The sequence below is a fragment of the Sturnira hondurensis genome, unplaced genomic scaffold (assembly GCF_014824575.4).
Source record: "Sturnira hondurensis isolate 20B ecotype Veracruz unplaced genomic scaffold, ASM1482457v3 Scaffold0024822, whole genome shotgun sequence".
In the NCBI taxonomy this organism is placed as follows: Eukaryota; Metazoa; Chordata; class Mammalia; order Chiroptera; family Phyllostomidae; genus Sturnira; species Sturnira hondurensis.
Genome location: NW_028097453.1, coordinates 2,293,423 through 2,312,975, shown reverse-complemented (window position 1 = coordinate 2,312,975; position 19,553 = coordinate 2,293,423). Strand labels below are relative to the sequence as shown.

General features: G+C 40.6%; 1 protein-coding gene across 2 annotated transcripts in view; it reads right to left on the bottom strand.

Moving 5' to 3' along the window:
- LRIG2 (leucine rich repeats and immunoglobulin like domains 2) overlaps positions 1-19,553 on the bottom strand; it is a 48,030-nt gene that overhangs the window by 16,166 nt on the left and 12,311 nt on the right. For both annotated transcript variants that reach the window (XM_037038937.1, XM_037038938.1), the window contains 10 exons: positions 9,912-9,977; positions 8,008-8,082; positions 7,552-7,686; positions 6,870-7,013; positions 6,616-6,759; positions 5,559-5,702; positions 5,226-5,369; positions 2,942-3,022; positions 2,216-2,287; positions 2,009-2,077 (listed from right to left, as the gene is read on the bottom strand). In XM_037038937.1, the coding sequence (XP_036894832.1) occupies positions 2,009-2,077; positions 2,216-2,287; positions 2,942-3,022; positions 5,226-5,369; positions 5,559-5,702; positions 6,616-6,759; positions 6,870-7,013; positions 7,552-7,686; positions 8,008-8,082; positions 9,912-9,977 (1,074 nt within the window). The remainder of the gene's footprint in view (positions 1-2,008; positions 2,078-2,215; positions 2,288-2,941; positions 3,023-5,225; positions 5,370-5,558; positions 5,703-6,615; positions 6,760-6,869; positions 7,014-7,551; positions 7,687-8,007; positions 8,083-9,911; positions 9,978-19,553) is intronic.

The window sequence follows — 19,553 nt, the reverse complement described above, 5'->3', positions numbered from 1 at the left end:
TAGAGATTTTAATAAGTGTTGATGTAAAAAGTATTATAAATATGACTTAAGATTTAAAGTAACTAAAAGCAGCCCTTGCTGGTGTGGCTCAGTGAACTGAATGCTGGTCTGTGAACCAAGGGCTGCTGGTTCAATTCCCTGTCAGGGCACATGCCTGGGCTGCAGGGCAGGTCAGGCCCCCAGTGGGGGCAGGGGGGTGGGGTGGGGTGTGAGAGGCATCCACACATTGATGTTTCTCTCCCTCTCTTTCTCCTTCCTTTCCCCTCTCTCTGTAAATAAATATTTTAAAAAGAAAAGTAACTAAAAGCAACCGAACTTCCCAGTAAAAAAAGCTGCATTAGCGTCCCTGCATTAGCAGTCTGCTCAAACCAACTCCCAAATTACTAAATGACTCTGAAAAATGAAACTGTAATATGTGCTTTCACCTACTATCTAAATTACATTTTGAACTGAGCCCACAACAAGAGTTAGACTTCCTTGCTGGCCCCCATGTTATCACAGGCAAAACAAAAAGGTTATATTGACGTACAATAATTTGGACCCTTGTAAGTTAACCTAAGCCTAGGAGAAAATTCTAAATATATCCAAAAAAACACTTTAAAAATCTGTGGAAATAATAACATGATAATTATCAGACATTTTACTTTTGTTACTAATATTATTCATTCGACTTTTGCTATGTGCCAGGCTCTGTGTTGAACATCTCAAAACTCTCCTAGGTTTCCTAATGTACAAGGTTGGGGAGCTAACTCCTTACAACCTGTAAGGCCCTCTGTGACCTGGCTCTTGCTAACGCCCTCACCTCACTGCGCCCACTGCTCCTCTGCTCTTGTCTTCCAGCCAACGCAGTTCAAGCACGCGAAGCCAGCCCCTATCTTAGGGCCTTTTCCCTTGCTCTTTCCTGCGCCTGGAATGCCCTTCATCAAGAATCCAATGGTTTGCCCTCTCATTCATTGAGGTCCTGGTTCAAATGCTGTTATCTTCAGCAAGCTCTTCCTCGCTATTTCATCTAAAACTGCAATCCTGGTCACTCTCCACACCTTTGCCCCAGCTTTGTTTTTCATCGCAACATTTACTGCCCAATGAGATGTTATGTGTCTACATCACCTGTCCGCCTCACTAGAATCCGTTTGGACAAGCTATGAGACAGAGACGGTCTTGTTCACTGCTGCGAACAATACCTTACATGAAAGATGACAGTAGATATCTTGAATAAACAAATTCATCTCATTTTATCCTCACAAGCCCCAAGGAAGATGCTAGTATCATTTTAATCAATCTGCCCAATGCGACAGAGCTGTAGACAATGGAGCAAGAATTCGAATCAGGAATACTGAACTTGCACACTTGCACATCTCAAACTATGTGGTAAAGAACCAATTCCTAAAGTTTCCCATCTGCTGTGGATCAGTACTTTTCTCAAATTCAACAAAAGTGTCACGGTAATGTCAAACTCTTCTTAAAGTTTCACACACTCACTCTGAATTTCCATCCCTACCTTATCACAAACCAGTTCTGGTTCACAGACCTTCCTTTAAGTAGCTTTCAGGTAAGGCAAGATGAATTGTTATTGTCCCTGGCTGGCTTAAACAGATTAGTGACAGCCTTTCTGAGCACTGTAACAAAAATGCTAAATCATCCCCAAAAGAATTACACAGTGCCTAATCGTAACACGCCCCAAGAGGCAAGGACTGGAAACACATGATTCCAATAGTCCAAAAAGGAAGCAGTTCGCGGGGGGGGGGGGGACCACAACGGTAGGGTGACATAAAACACAGGGGGCGGTGCTAACTGTAATCACAGGCAAACAGGAGGCTGTGGTGTCACACTGTGCTTTTCAATGTTAGGTTACTTTTTAAATTATACCCAGCCACTAAAATAAGTGCATATTAACACTTTCTTTCCTGCCTGAATTGTGTGCTTTTAAAAACATCCAGGTCACATTCATCACACATTAAGCACAAGCATGATAATGATCTAATTGATGACAAAAATAGTTGTTACGTACAGTTCTTTCAGGTGAGTCTGAGAAAAAGCATTTTCCTGGATAGATATTATAGCATTGTTATTCAAATCTCTGCAATGAAGAGAAATCAAATGTTACCAGTCACCATTTCTACAATTAAATTCTATAAACACTTTAAAAGGTCATGAAAAGTTCTGCTAATAGGAAAGATTATGTATATACTGAGAAAAATATATGCAAAATACTTACAGATGCTCGAGGGATTCAAGACCAATGAATGCTTTCTTTGTAATTGATTTAATCTGATTTCCTTGTAAGATTCTGAAATACAAACAGACCAATAAAGCTGTCCACTAAACAAAATCAAATTCACTAAGTCAAACATTTACCTAGAAAGGTGAAAATAAGCTTACTGTGTGTTGCAAACATTTGTGATTAACCAATGCAAACCATAGAATGAAAGCTTGTACTAAGATGTTAGAGCTCAACGAGGTACCTGTGAGTAACCACCTGACCGCCAACACATTGGCAGTTTTCACAGAAGAAATTGGATTATATTCCCAGTTTCTCCCCTTTTAGCAAAAACTATTGGCAAAGAAATTCAGACGAGTGTGAAGGCTTAAAGAAACCCTCATGCAAGACTCTCCGAACCCTAACTTGAGACGTCCCCACGCTTCCCACACCTCACATGAGCGCTCGTTCAACTCTGCTTTCTCAGTGCGTTTCTTATTTTACTTAAACAGAAACTCAAGTCCCATAAACGACTCCCTTTTACATGCCCATGGGAATGCTCTCTCAATAGAAAGTGTCCCACCACAAAAAACAAAATTGAAAAAAATGCAAAAAACAAAAAACTTAATCAACAGAGTTGCTTTTAGTGAATGAGTCAAAAGGCTTAGACTTTCCAAGCCATAGCAAATAGACATAATCCAATCACATTTACAAGTGATTCTTGAAAATATTTTAAATACATACAATTTAGTGAGACTTGTGAGTCCAGCAAAGGCTTCACTAGCATCTTCTACAGCCCATGAAATTTCATTGTTTCTTAAGTTGCTACAAAAATGTCAGGGAAAGAAAGGTTATGTTAGTCAGTATGAATTACGCCATCAAGCACCATTCTGGCATGGCCATGCTAATTGTGATCCTTATTTTATGAGCTAAGTTATAATAAAGACAACCCGATGGTTAAAAAAAAGAGTACCTGCAATAAGCATGTAAAAACTGATCCTCATAAGCTGAATTTTAAACTGGCCTTGATAAATAAATTAAGCAATCTCCTAAGAGTAGCTAGCAATCGCCCTAGCTAATGTGTTAGCATATTAACACTTAATAGTTAGGATCCTGCAAAAAGCAGGAGGACTTCAAGATACAGAAGATACAGCTTACAAATCTGATTCAGACTAATGGGATTTCTGGGCAAGCGGAGCCTTCCCCTGGGCCCTTAACCTAAAAAGGCTGACAAGAAGCAAGGTCAACACAGTCTCGCAGCTCCACAGCAACTAAACATGGCCCCTGGGAAACGAGAATGACATGCCCCTGTGCCGGAGGGACCACTGCTTTCTTTGAAAGGAGAAGTAGGGATCTGTTAAAATCCACTGCTCAGTTCTCAGAGGAAATGCAATTGTACCATGCCACATCCTGATGGAAGAAATACCAGTTAAAGATAATCACTTTTGCCTCCTTAAGTCGTCTTATAATAAAACACAATGCTTTCTGCTCTGTAAGACACATAGGCACACTTGTTCGAGTAACACTAAGGAGGCAGGAGATCACTCTTCTCACTCACGGTTTCTTGTGGTGCAAGTTAACAAGGCTCGCTTTACTTTGCTAAGGAGTAACACGGCTCAGCTCTTCAGGACTCTCCCCTTCCTCCCAGCACAGCATAGCACAGACCAACTTCTCTCACTGAAATGGTAGAAGTGTATCTTCTCTGGCAACCCAGCATTTTTCAGATCTGATCTTAATGCTACCTTCACAACCTATCTCTGTGGCATTAGACAATCCTTTATTTCTGCAGGTACTTTACTGAACTTTAATATTACAAGTAATAATCAGTGGTATACTGAAAGAACCTGTTTGCCATCCCGACGGCCAAAAGGCAACCCAAATCTGGTAACAAATCTAGGTTCACCTCTGATAATGTTAAAAAGGGGGAGAATGGAGGGTGATCACTTTTAATTTTTCAAGGTCAAATCTGAAGGAAGACTACCTCACTAGTAAAAAAAATCAAATACACACTCACGCACACACACACACCACCTTTAGAAAATGATCGTGCTTTTTCTCTCGTTGTTGGTCAGGACCCGAAGTCTGGGAACCTGCCCTTTTCTGAGACCATTTATCTATCAACTCTGAACCTGATGAGCAGAAAGTCTGCTAATTCAGGAATCTTGACTCTACAAATTCTACTAATTACCATTTTCTCTTGCTGTGCTCTATGTTTGAGATTTCTGTATTTCTTTAAACTACCTCTTCATTCAATTATACCATGATCATGGTAATATTCAATTTACAGAACCACCAAATCTTAGAGCTGAAACTGCCTCAGCCACCATGTCATCCTGTGTCTATCATCTCTGGGTGGAGAGACAAATAAAAGGACACCTAGGAAAGGTTAAGCGATTTTATTCATCTGGCAGCACGGCAAAAGCAGATGAGCTTTAATATCAGAGACCTGGTTATAATCCTGCTCCAAACTTTTATAAGCTATGTGATTTTAAATAAATCGTTTTAATCTCTCTGAACCTCAGCCTCCTGATATGGAAAAGAGCAATAATATCCTAGTATTCTAAAAGCACCTGGCACACCCCAGATCATTATTAAATGTTAATGTTTTCTGTCCAAAGTCATGCCGCAAATCGGTAACAGTGAGCAGCTCTCCTGACACAGCTACACGTTCCACGCCCTTTTTCAAATGAGAAATGGTGGTTCTGGCATACTGCTGGTGGCTTGAGGTTAGAGGAACGAGAAAACGTGCGTTCTTGACACTAGCAACTGCATTTTATTCCACAGTAACTGGCACACAAGATGCTCTGTTATTTAGTTGACTAATTCAGAATTAAAGTACAAACCGAACTGGCTAGAGATAAATAAGATTTAGATGTGGGGACAGAGACAAGTAAGATTGTCTTGCACAAGGCACAGGACAAAAAGAACCACAAAATATTAACATGTAAAAGTGTGCAAATTATTTAGTGTTTTATTTGCTTTACTGTTTTTAAAAATAGCAAAAGAAAAAAAAGACAGGTGTACTTACAGTATCTGAAGATTGGAAAGAAACCGAAACACACCATCGGCAATGTGAGTGACTCTGTTGTCCCCCAAATTCAGTCTCTCCAGTAAGCTCAGACCCACGAAGGCGGATTCATCCAGGCGAGTCAACTGGTTATAGGACAAATCACTGAAGATAGGAAACATGAAAGGTAAAGAATCCAACTTTCATATCCTTATTCTATTTACGGAATAAATTTGGAGCTTTCAACAAGTTTCTAATAGAGAGGGAAGTTAGATTCTGTTACTGGCCACGGGATGATTCACCCCGACCTGCTCCCGTCTCGGAACCTCCACTGAGCTGCCCTCCGACACTCACAGTTCAGACAGCCTTTGGCAGAACTCCCACGCGTCAGGGCTGATCCTTTCCACGGCGTTCTGACTCACATAGAGCTGCTGCAACATTCGCAAGCCATACAACCACCCCTTGTTCACCTCTGTGAGGTTATTATGCTCCAGTTCTCTGCAGAATTAGAGAGAAGAAAATATGTTCCACAAGTAGCAGTGCCATTAGCCCTGACTGGTGTGGCCCAGTGGATCGGGCAAACCTGAAAGGTCCCCGGCTCTGTTCCTGGTCAGGACACACGCCTGGGTTGTGGGTCCCCAGCGGGGGGCGTGCAAGAGGCAGCCGACCAATGTCTCTCTCACACATTGATGCTTCTCTCCCTTTTTCTCCCTCCCTTCCCCTTTCTTGAAAATTAAATAAATACATACATACACAAAATCTTTTAAAAAAGCAGCAGTACAATGAGAAGATTCCAAAAATCCCCATTAAGTCTGACTCAGAGAAACATATAGGTTTGTTTAATCCAAGTGAGCCAATGAATAAATATTCGATAAATATTCATATCTTACCTAAGGTTTAGTGTTAGTAGTAAGGCTGTCTAAAACAGATCTAAGGGGTCTGGGGAGGGGGATAACAGGAGAAAGAAGGGGAAGGGTCAAGTTGGGGAACATCTACAAAAGACCCATGGACAAAGACAACAGTGGGGAGGGTTGAATGTGAGAGGTGGGGGTTGGGTAAGGCAGTGGCGAGTAATGGGGGGAGATGGGGACAGCTGTAATTGAACAACAATAAAAAATAAAATAAAAAAATCAGGTATAAAGTCAAGACACGAAGACTTACTTGTTCTGGATAAAGTCTGATAATTTTCATCAACAAAACATTAAGAGAACAAAGAATGATGACAAAAATGCCAATGAGATAACAACACTTAAAGAGCTTTGTGTGCACTTATCCCATGTCAGAGAAAAGAAAAAGAACTAATGTACTTTGGTATATTTGTAATTTACAACCATTTTAGCTGTCTGGTACTAAAAAGTCCCAGTCATTCCCCCTCTCCTAACAAGCTCCTATTCCAGTCCATAGTACTTACAATTCTTCCATGTTATCCAAGCCAAAGAAAGCTCCATCTTTCAGTTTGCTAATTCCATTCCGTTGCATTTTCAAAGATTTTAAGGAGTCCAGCCCTTGAAACGTTAGACCTTCCACAACTTTAATCCTGTTTCTTTTAAGTTCCCTTTAACACAAGTAGTTTTATAGTCAGAAAAACTAGTTTTCTAATTTGCTCTAATAATAATTAAAAAGAAAAAAATGCTGTAAAAAAAACCCATCTATTGAGTTACTCACAAGAATTGGAGGTGAGGTAGCTTAAAGATCTTGGGTGGAATCATGCTAATTCTATTACGGTTTAACTTGACCACTAATAAGGAACTTGATAAATTATCAAAGCAACCGGCCTCCAAAATGGTTATCCTATTATTACTCAAATTCCTACAAAGAACAAGATAACAACAAAAAATTAGTGGAACAAAAACTCCACTACAGGAAAGCGGCCCCAAGGCCACGACTGAGCCCAGCTCTACCACTAGCAACTGTGCACAACTTTACAAATCATTTAACTGCTCTGTTTCCTCAACTGCAAATATGGACGAAACCTACATCAACTGGGTTGAAACAGTACATGTGAATATACTTGTAAACTGTAAAACACTAAACACATGTTAATTATCATCAAAGACTAAACCGCTATTTAACAAACCACTCCACCGACTTTTCACAAAACTGTCAGTAAAACACAATCCAGAATTAAATCTCAAAAACTACCCTGGATATGTAACAATATTTTCTGATACTAAAGCCCTCCTTCTTTAAGGGGGGGAACAATCCCCGAGCCCCCAAAAAACTGACCATAGGTTTGTTTCACATAAGCATATCAAAATTACAACAACAGATATTTCTGGAAAGACAAGTGTCAGTAAACAATAAACATGCACTTTAAAGTAAATCTAGTTTAAACTATTTAACTTACAGGTATTTAAGCTGCATTCGTGGAAATGAAGATGTCTTGATTTCCGATATTATATTTGAGCTGAGATCTAAACTCTCAAGAACAGGGTAAAACTGGAACACCTCTGCATTTATTTCTGCGATTGTATTATGGACTCTACAAAACAAAGATTATATTGAGGCTACTACCAGTGATCCACCCCAGGCCACAAAAACATTAAGTAATTAGCCCTGGCTGGTGTGGCTCAGCAGGCTGAGCACTGGCCTGAGAACCAAAGGGGCACATGCATGGGTTGCAGGCCAGGTCCCCAGCAGGGGGCCTTCCCCTCTAAAAATAAACAAACAAAATTGTTTTTAAAATATATTTTTAAAAATGTTAAATAATAGGGATTAACAATAAGGGTACCTAAAACAACAAACAAAAAAATTACGTACTCTTTATAATTTAAGTGAAAGATCTGAAATCTTATTTACTTACAATGACAGTACAGTAATGTTAGAGGTTGGTTCTCCAAAATACGGGATTTCCGTTAGCTCATTATAATTCATTTTCCTAGGCACAGAAGGAAAATAAGATTTCAAAGTTTAGTGAGAGAAATGTTACTTCTTGAGTTCTGGTTTACTAGCTAATACATATTCTTTAAGACAGGGACCACATTTGAAAAAAAAGTCTATGACTCGGAATGAGTTAGACTAAATGTACCATAATGAGAAATTAGAAGTTTTACTAAGAAATGCTTTTTCATGGTACAGGTCTATGACGGATCTCAGTATTTAAAAGGTTAGGAAACACTGCGCACATTTAATACTTTTAATGCCACTACGGGTCTTTGAATAGTTACTTTAAGACAGCTACTTCGCATCCTTCTTAAACAAAGAAAGAATAATTAATACATCCATACCTCTTCTATATATTTATAATGAAATTGTAAATTACATAATTTTTAAAATATACACACAAATATGAAAAAATACATAAATGTTTAAAAGTTATTCAAAGTGAGGGAGGACTGCTTGAGAGCACAGACGAAATTTACCAAGCCAGAGAGGGAAACTATGATTAAACTGCACAGATGACGTGACATGGCACCATCTGATCCCAGCAGCTCTTTAAAACAGATTGTCTCAAATGCTTTAGCAGGAAATCTAACATAATCACATTTCATTAACCTGGTTTTCAATCAGTGAACCTCAGCAATTTAAAATACAGGAAAAAACCTAAGTAAAAGGCCTCCAAGGAACCAAAGTTACAAAGTCCATGTAACAAGCAGCCCGTACACGTCCCACGGAAGTGTCTTCACACCTCTCCGCAGTGCCTACTCTTTCAGCTGACACGCCTGTCACCTGCCCGCCCACTCCACAGCAGAGCAGAGCAGTCAGTCCGGGGCAGGCAGGAACAGGGAGCCGAAACAGTGAGAGCACGAACTACCTCGTCAGCAAGAATCGAAGAAGAAAAACAACTCTGAGGGTGCTGCGGTGTTTAGGGTAAAGGCACAAGAGGCTCAGCAGCTGTCCCTCTGGGAGTGTCCCAGTGCAGTAACTGACAGTGTTGACACAGGGTGGGGCAACAGTAGATGTACTGTTGTTTTATAGAAAACAATACAGTACCTATAAATAATAGTGTAAGAATAAAGTCCATGTTTCACATCCTCACAACTGTAAACCTACTTTTGCCCCACCCTGTATTCGAGAAAATTTCCTCCAAAGAATACATAATACTACATCTCAGTATTAAAGGAAAAACTTCAGTCAAGTGGAAAACTGAATATTATTAACCACTATATTCAAAATGATACCAAAAGTACTGTATTTCATATAAATCTACTATAGACAATGATGCTTCCATTTTATTTTTATTTAAGATTTGTATTTATTTATTTTTAGAGGGGAAGGGAAGGAGAGAGAGAGAGAGAAATATCAATGTATAGTCGCGTCTGGCGTGTCCTCTGCCAGGAACTGGCCTGCAACCTAGGCATGTGCCCTGACTGGGAATCGAACCGAGATCGTTTGGTTCGCAGGCCCGCACTCAATCCACTGAGCTACACCAGCCAGGGCATGATGCTTCCATTTTAGATGAGTTAAGACTTTAAAGAAGATTACACAACAGAGTTTCACTGGCTTAAACTTTGGCAAAAACCAAACAAAACATATTTACTCTTGAGAGAAAAAAGTCTTACTTCTGGCCCTCCCAAAAGGATATTTCTACGGTTTGCAACTTATAATCACCAACCCAAACCACAATGCCCAGAATTTGTGACAATATAGCCAAAGATGACAGTTTAAGGTTTTAAACAATGTCTTTGAATTTAAATTAAACATCCTCAAATTCATACGTCATTAGATCACCTTGAATTTAATGCACACTTAAGTAAAAGAACTTACACTTCTTGTAATGTCTGAGATTCCAAGCTGATGTTCCAGTTAGACAACCGATTATGACTCAAATCCCTAAATGGAAGACAAATTAGCATTTTTAGTTTTAGTGTTGGAAAGTTTAGTGTCTTAAAAAAATAAATTAAAATAGGAATCTTAAAAAAAATTTTTTAAAGTAAACTAAAACAGGAATCTAAAAGCCCTATCAAATACGAATTGGAGTAGAACAGACAAAAAGAATGTTTATACAGCATGAACAAAAATTTATCTGGATTCCAAAATAGCTATCTTACTTTTTCATTTTTATAGATTTTTAATAACTAAAAAATACATTCACAAGACTCAGTAGTTAATGAAAGAACATACAGTAAAAAGTCTCCCACCCTTGACTCCAGCCATCCAGTTCCCCTTCCCCACAGCAACAAATGAAAACACCCCACCTCCTGTGTAGACTGCCAGGGTGCGTGCAGCAGCCAATTTCTACCTTGGCCACACCTTACTTCGCCCTTGCTTCCTTCACTCACCAATGGATCTTGCAGATCATTTCACAGCATCTTCACCCATTTCAGTGATATTATGCTCTATTATAATGGACTATACTTTATATACTTTTGAAATATATACTTTAGAAATGTAAATATGTATTTTTTATATTTTATTTATTTTTAGAGAAAGGGGAAGGGAGTGAAAAGAGAGGGTGAGAAACACTGATGTGAGAGAGAAACATTGATTGGTTGCCTCTCATATGGGTTCTGACTGGGGACCAAACCTGCAACCCAGGCACATGCCCTGACCACGAATCGAACCCGTGACCTTTAGCTTTGTGGAATCACACTCTAACCAACTTGAGCCACACAAATCAGGGCTAAATATGTCCTTTTTAAAGAAACATATACTTTACAGAATATACAGTATGATATATAATAATGTTAAATTACACTTTAGCTGAAGACAAAGTTGGGAGATTTCACAAGACCATGAGCTTCTATATTAGAATTGGGGTTGACTATATGCTTGATAGGGACATAGTCTTCCTTCAAAACAGAAAAAAAGCAGCCTTTTTTGAAGCCTAGTAGACTGAGTGCTAGCCTGCAGAACCAAAGGGTGGGCAGTTCAATTCCCAGTCAGGGCACACGCATGGGCTGCAGGCCAGGTCCCCAGCAGGGGGCGCATGAGGGGCAACCACACATTGATGTTTCCCTCTCTCCCTCCCTTCCTCTCTCTAAAAATGAATAAATAAAACCTTTAAAATACATAAATAAAAAATAAAAGCAATCTAGCTTCAGGAAAAGGAAAATCTTCTTACTCCAAACGATGATGATGGTGGTGGTAGTGGTGGTGGCAGCTGAAGTTTCAATGCCAAACACTTTCCCATACATTTTAAACACAGGAACTGCCTAATTCCACACAACCACCTTATGACACAAATACCCTTACAATCCTACTTTCCAGAGAGTAATAATCTGTCAACCCAAGGTCACACAGCTAATAAGTGAGGAAGCCATAAACTTGAAATTCCATCTCACTTCTATTTAAAAGTTTATTAAATATAGCAGAGATTTCTCTAAAATTAGCCTTTAGCCTAAATATTTAAATAGGCTTAAAAAAAGTTCACCTTGATGCTTCTGGGCACCTTTACAAGCCTGAGGTGGAACTGAGCCACACAAGCTGTCAGCCCAAGAGATGTATTATACATTACAATATGGCTAGTAATCGGGACACACTAGAGAAACATTACAGATCACTTTATCTCGCGGTGCCACAGCAGGCAGCTGACAGATGCATGCAGGTTTGAACGATGTCTCTATCACAGAACCATTTGTTCTCAGCTAGATCCATGTCTATCTGTAAAACCTAGCCACTTTCATTTAAGAGCTTAACTTAAACTATAACAAAACTACGACTGGATCAAGTCATTACTTTTTCACAAGTTCTAAAACCTTTATTCCAAGATATATGGCATCAGGTATCAGCTCAAGGACACTCATTAATGGAGAGGTGATGGGAAATATAAAATACACGAATTTGCTCCACATAAAATCTTATATTCAGAAACTTTATACCAATTCACACTTGCTACTAAACAACAAACCCAGAACTCCATACAACTGATAAGGTGTTTACTGTATTTTGCACACATTTTTAAGAGAAAACTAAGGATGCGCATTATACAGGGGTATAATGACTGCATACCATGGGTATAATAACAGGCATAATAATCCCATGTAAAATGTGTGCAAACCATGGATGTGCATCATACACGGGAAAATACGGTACTTACTGTGGTGTTTCAGCTGAAGGAGAAATGCAGCTGTTCTAAGTTAGATACTGCATATTCTGCTCCAAAGTGGCTTGTCTGGCAAGTAGACAACTAATATCATTTCTATGCCAGACTAGCATACAATGACTTAATTCCACATCTCATGCTTGCTGAAATTTAATTTTCTTCTTTTACAGATTGAGGGCTTTCATTGTAGTAACAGTCTTCTAACACCTTTCCAAACCCTACCCTAACCTCCCCGGCCGGTAACTCTTGACCATACCCATCCCTTACAGTTCTCTCATGAACGTCAGTGATGATCAAATAAATCACTTTTAAAGAAAACCATTATTACAGAAACAGAAAGTAACAAATCAAACTCAATGTGGTATAAACCACTGAATTTAGTATCAGTAAAAAAATGGTTCAGTGTCTCTATCGGAGGAAGGAGGAACGTTTGCAGTATCTTTAAAGAACCTCTAAGGTGTTTTAATAGCACCCAAAGGATACCTGAAATGCTTTGGGGCCTCTGTACAAAGCAATGCTGTCTTAAGAATATAGGCCTCATAGGCCAGAATCCCATATAATGAGGCTCTCTGGACTCTTCTGCAACAAATCCACGCTGAATGAATTAAAAAACACTAACAGTGAACTGGAATACACTCCCAAAGTAGTACTATCACAGAAAGCAGCCAGTAAAAGTTGGTATAGTTGTTTAAATTACCAAAACACGAAGTATCTAACTAGAATTATATGGACTGATTTGAACCTCAGCTACTCATGCAAACATTTACTGAACCACAGACCAGGCACTGTGCTAATACTACGACCACAAACACTGTCAACAGTAGTACTCTTTATGACTTTTTTTACAGATTTTATTTATTTAGTTTTAGAGCGAGGGGAAAGGAGGGGGAAAGAGGTAGAGAGAAGCATCAGTGTGTGGTTGCCTCTCACATGCCCCCTTAACTAGGGACCTGGCCTGCAACCCAGGCATGTGCCCTGAACTGGGAATTGAACTGACAACCTTTTGGTTCTCAGGCTGGCATTCAGCCCACTGACCCACACCAGCCAGGGCCCTTTATGACTTTTTCAAAAGATACATTCATAGTACAGGGAAGTGGAATCACTCCAAATCTGTAAACATAAATTCAACATCAACTTCACTATATGTGCCCTCATTGGAAATGCATAAATTAACTTTCTTTTAGTACTCTCAAGTCCTGATGGGTGTGACTCAATTGGTTGGGAGTCATCGGGCAAAACAAAATGTCCCAGTTAGATTCACGGTCAGGGCACCTGCGTGGGTTGCAGGTTCCTGCCCTGGTCAGGGTTCATGCAAGAGGCAACTGACCGATGTTCCTCTCACACGTCCAATTTATCTCCCTTTCTTTCTCCTTCCCTCCTCATCTCTCTCAAAATAAACATAATTCCAAAAGGCTGAAGAAGACTGATTTGAAGACTTCAAATATCAGGTGTAAAACTCTTAGATTAAGAATTTGGGTAATCTTAAAAATTAAAGTTTCTCACTATTTTTCCCAGTGGCCAATCATTAATTTCATTTACTTTGCATAAGGTAATGCTAGTTTGCCTGTTTTTTTTAAGCCAGAGTCCCAAACCAGAGAACTGTCTTTCAAAGATTCTCCCCTTGACATAACCCTAAAATGCAGTTAAAAACTTAAGCAAACTAATGCTTGATCAACATCACCTGAAGAGTCTAACGCTTTGTAACAGTCAGTAATCTTGCCTCTATTTTTCACACCACTAACATCTATTTATGGATACAATGTTTCAAGAGTAAAGGTCTCAAAGAAGGCCTTATCTCAATTATAAACTCAGCTCCCACTCATACTAATCTACAGGGATGTAGCTGTAATAAAGGATGAATTATTAACATTCTTGGGATCACATGGAGCCAGAGGTGCCATTAACGTAGTCGTTTAGTACCATCAGGGTGTAAATAATTTATAGGATGCACAGAGCAATCTCCACAGGCCGAGGAGGAGAATCAGTTCTGCAAGCTAACTGCGAAGTCCCAGGCAACAGACACCGGGGTTTTCTTCTCCAGTCACACGGCATGTTTTTGAGTCATCTGCAGCGCTGACAGGCAAAACTGTGAGCTTCAACAATAACTCAACTTTTTTAAAGGAGTCCTTTGCAAAAGCTAAAAGAACACATTATATCCAATAGTTTGGGTATGACAATGCTTCACATATTTATCCAGAATAATTTTCCCTTCCTTTTGAAAGGGAAATTCATGTTGTTGGAGTACATCTAGCCCAATTCACTTTTATTTATTTATTATTATTTTTTAAGATTTTATTTACTTATCTTTAGAGGGGAAGGGAAGGAGAGGGGGAGAGAAACATCAATGTATGGTTGCCTTTCATGCATCCCCGGCCGGGAACTGGCCTGCAACCCAGGCATGTGCCCTGACTGGGAATCGAACCGCGATCGTGTGGTTCACAGGCCCGAGCTCAATCCACTGAGCTACACCAGCCAGGGCTAGCCTAATTTACTTTTAAAAGACAAGGACTGCAAAAACAACTCTTAAAATTGTCTGCTTTTAAGTTTGCTTCTTCTTCACCACTAAGAGCTTTACACCAAAAGTCAGCCTTGGAAATGTCTCTAGATTTATTCCTGCTCATTCCTGTCACAGGCCAGGAACCCTAGTGCCTGTTAGAACTGCGTAAGACAGGAGCAAATGAGCTCTGGGGAATCTGACAGGCTTCTTTGGGAGTGAATGCTTCCTGGAAACTTTTATATCATGAAACATAATGCTACTCCAGATTAAACTTTCTATTCCTCATCTGTGTTACTTATTTGTAACACACTGTACAACACTTCTGTGAATCCAAAAAGTTGAAGATAGTGGGAAGACGAGAGTATTCACTTGAAGAATGAGAGGCATGTTTTATTTTCTTCCATCACCTTCCCCTGGGTTCTTAATGAATGAAAACACTGCTCCATAAGGGGAATACAACAACCACGAAGGGGATATAAATTCTACAGTTAAGTTTAGAACAGAGTTTCTGCATGCCCAGTTCTGGGACCTTGGGCCAGTTACTTGACCGCTCCAAACTTCGGTCTCCTCTACTGTTAAATGAGCACAGCAGTACCAACCTCACTAGATTGCTCAGAAAATTAAAAGGCTATAAATAAAATGCTTAGCGCACACAGGTCAGTGTGTAAACAGTAGTTTATTATCTAATACTGGACCCGGAATAGGATGATGGTCCAGGACGGTCAACTTTTCGGAGTGTTTACCTATTTACATGCAGCTCTAATCCACTTCCAAAGGTAAAACCTTGCCTGCCTGGAACTGCTCCTCTACAATGAAGTGAAGTAGTAAACTAAATATTGCCTCTGGATTTCAATTTCATGGGCTCACATTTTCTGTTTACCACATCCCCAAACAGACCAGGGTACAGAAGAAATATGTTGAAATCTTTAATGCAATGAAAGAAAAGCACATTGTACTTTGACATGATTGTTGGAAGTGAACAGTTCATCAGAACAGTGTGCAAGCCAAGAACAGACATCAGACTCTGAACACATGACGGCAGTGCACTCTCCTCCCCCCAAATGCGCCTTAGGGATTTGCCAGTCATTCCGCATATTTTAAAGAATAAAACTGGTGTTTCTGCCAGCACCTAAAAAGGCAGGGTCTGTGAAAGCCATCCACAACGCCTTTGAAGGATCCCAACTTTAGAAATGCGTGGCTGGTATTTCTAAATTCACAGGACCCAGTGAAGTTGTAGATTTACTAAAAACTCCTCAGCCCTGGCTGGTGTAGCTCAGCGTGGACTATGAACCAAAGCGTTGTGGTTTGATTCCCAGTCAGGGCACATGCCTGGATTGCGGGCCAGGTCCCCAGTGGGGGCCATGTGAGAGGCAACCACACATTGATGTTTCTCTCCCTCTCTTTCTCCTTCCCTTCCCCTCTCTCTATAAATAAATAAATAAATAAATAAATATATAAATAAATAAATAAATAAATAAATAAAATATTTTAAAAATAAATAAATAAAAAATAGCCCTGGCTGGTATAGCTCAGTGGATTGAGTGTGGACCTGCGAACCAAAGGATCGCAATTCGATTCCCAGTCAGGGCACATGCCTGGGTTGCAGGCCAGTTCTCAGCAAGGGACGCACAAGAGGCAACCATACATTGATGTTTCTCTCCCTCTGTCCTTCCCTTCCCCTCTAAAGATAAATAAATAAAATCTCTAAAAAGTAAAAAAGAAAGAGATTATTAGAATAAATGAAAGATTATTTGTGCACACAAAAATTTTTGTGGATTTTGGTGCGATTAGACAAAACATCCCAGACAGTATGAGATGGGAATTAGAATTAGTAATATAATGTACTTATATTTCAAATTTTTCCTTTTTAAAAAGATGATCTTAAAATACAAATGATTAGGTAAAACTCTAATTCATTCACAATGTTTACTATGGAGAATGAAGTACCTTAAAATAAATAACTTAAGATATTAGAGAAGCAAAGGAGAGACAACTGTTTAATTTCTTTGAGAGTTTCTCCTTATCTCCCACAAAAGGCTCATTTACCGCATTCACTCAACAAGTATTTCTGAGTATCTACAGCAGGTCACTGTTCATCTACAGCAGAGATCTTCAGCCTTCTTCATCCCACAGCACACATAAATTAGTAAAATTCTGTGGCACATGAAAAAATACATATTTTTGCCATTCACACTGGATACTTATTGTTATGTTGGCTGTTGTTTTGTTTTATTTTTTTTTAATTTGGCAATCTAAAGGAAAAGAGGTCAGTGCCCCCGACTAAACAGTCATGTATTGCATGTTTTAAAAATTCTTGTAGCACACTGGTTGAAAAATTGCTGATTACAACAATGAATGAACAGACAAAAATCCATGCCTTGAAGATATTTATAATTCTACTGAAAAGAAGACAAAGTAAAACATGCAGCATATCAGAAGACGATGGCTGACAAAGATAAAAACAAAGCCAAGAATTGAGCTGGCGTGTCTCTGGGAGAGGAGGGAGAACCTGCAAGCCCTGAGATTCTCATGGAGACTGGTAAGGAAGAGTAGCAGGCGTAGCAAGACCAGTGCTGATGGTCTCACGGCAGATACTGCTTGGTGCTGAGGATCTGAGGGCTAAGGGGGAAGAAGGGCACGGAATCTCTCCAAGAACAAGCACAGTTATCACTCTGGAGTGCAGACTTGGAACAGCAAGCCTCCACTCCAGAGCAGGAAGAGTGTCCTCCTTATTCCCGCCTATGGAGGCCTAGAGGCCGATGGAGAACCACCTGCACTGATCGGAATCAAACGGGTTTCCAGCGCACTGCACACTCATCCCCACAGCTAGTCTCACTTCTAAGAAGTGTGGTGAAAACATGGACACAAATGGAAGGAGGAAATGGAAAATAAAGGTAGACAGTAACAACCAAGGAAAACATGAGGGCCCTTAAATGGAAAGAAATTCTAATCTGTACCTTTTTAAAAAGGATTCATTTTTAGTTTACCACTTTGTGGTTTGAAGCAATTAAGGAAGAATTCCAAAGACTACATATTAGAACAAAAGAAGCTCCTGTAAGTGAGCTTCTCACTTAGGAAATTACAAGGACTTCAGGAGCTCTGAGCCAGGAACCAGGGGCAGAGGCCAGAATGTATTTTCTAGTATTCCACAGCCCACCCTCTTAGTGTCTGGCCACAGAACCCCTAACAGCAAAACACTGGAAGTGAAAAATGTCTTCCAGGTAAGGCCACTTGAGTTCGCAGGCTTCCACTCAGTGCTGTAAGCTTCCCAGGTGGGAGGGGTCTGGGCAAACACAGGGTTCCACCCTTTCAGTTGACTGGTATACCTGAGCTAACGGGCAACACTGTCTCCTACGTGAGCCCCTCCCGAGGTATTAAATTGGATTCGCCCAACTCCACAACCACTTACTTGTTCCTTAACCCTCAGCTACTATTGCTCCTTCTCGACATTTACACCCAAACCCTCCCATCCTTGGAAGGGACATCAGGTTCAGCCACTGAGCTGGTCCAGACTGCAAACAGCAATACTAGTCTAGCAACTGCCTCTCCTCAGTCCCCCCACTCAGTTAGGGTAAAGTCACACAGGTGCAAGAACTACTGAGCTATTTTTTTTTACCAGCAGTCAATATACTGGCATTCACTGTTAGCCTCAATTTTGCTAGATGGGGGTGAAGGCATAATCTACCCCATTAGGCCCTCAGGAATTCTGACCCAAAACTTAAAAACATAATTTCTCGTTAGGCATCATCCCTGTTCCCAGCACCTGCATTTTGCAGCCCTGGTCCTATGGCCACTTCATCAAGCAGGAAAAAAATGCTGAGGTGCATGGAGAAGAAAATAGTACAGTCGTTATGCCAACATACTCCCCCATTAGAGAGAACTGCATCATCCTTCCAGCAACCTGCCCCACCCCCGCTTCTTTGCATCCACAGAAATAGAGGACTCTAACTCCACCCCTGGGGCCACCAGACGCTGGGTGTGAGCACACTCTCAGGACAGTGTGTAAGCCACTCCTTCCCATCTTTACCTCCCCCCTTGGTAGACAACCAGTGCTTTCAGTGCCCATCCTAATTCTCTATCCCACTGCTACGGCACGTCCTCAAAACCATCATGCCCCTGTAACAGTGATGAGATGCTGCAGAAATCTGTTTGTATCAACAATGAGCCTACAGTAAAACCAGTTTCATCATACATCACCTCGCCACAGTTCCGGGAACCCGTCGGTGACGTGAAGTGAAGACTTACTGTACTCTGAGGACATCTCCCTGCTTACTGTTGGGCATTATGGGTTGTAAAGCGTATCCCCTGGTCTCCAGAAATCATGGCCAGCCAGCCAAACTTGTACAATTAGCTGCCATCTGGTTCATTTATAGCACCCTGAGCATTTGCAAGTGCCATCAGATAAAGCACCGTGGGCACATTCCAGTCACGCCCCATTTGTAGTCCCCAAGGGCTGTATCGGCATCGGTTTCAATTGCCAGCTCCGCTCAGGGCCTTCCCACCAGATAATCTGCCACATAGCCATCTGCAGTCTGTCTCTTTTCCTGGCAGCCAGAACAGAGCTCACCAGCATTCTGAGCCTCAGAAGGTGCAAGAGGAGCCCATGTAAATTCTGCCGATCTCTGCACTGCTGCAGTGCCCCCCTATCTACCCACTTCATGGAGTCACAGGGATATCTGCTTGTTGATTCCAATCACCTGCTAAGCCTGGAAGGGGTCCTTCTGATGGTAATCAACATGTCCTGTTTTAACGCACCCCGCAGAGTCTCAGCGTGATTTCCACAGGACTGTCTACACCCCACGTGGACATCCCTTTCTAGACCAGGTTTCCACTGCTCTTCTGCCTGACCTGCAGCCAGACCCCAGCC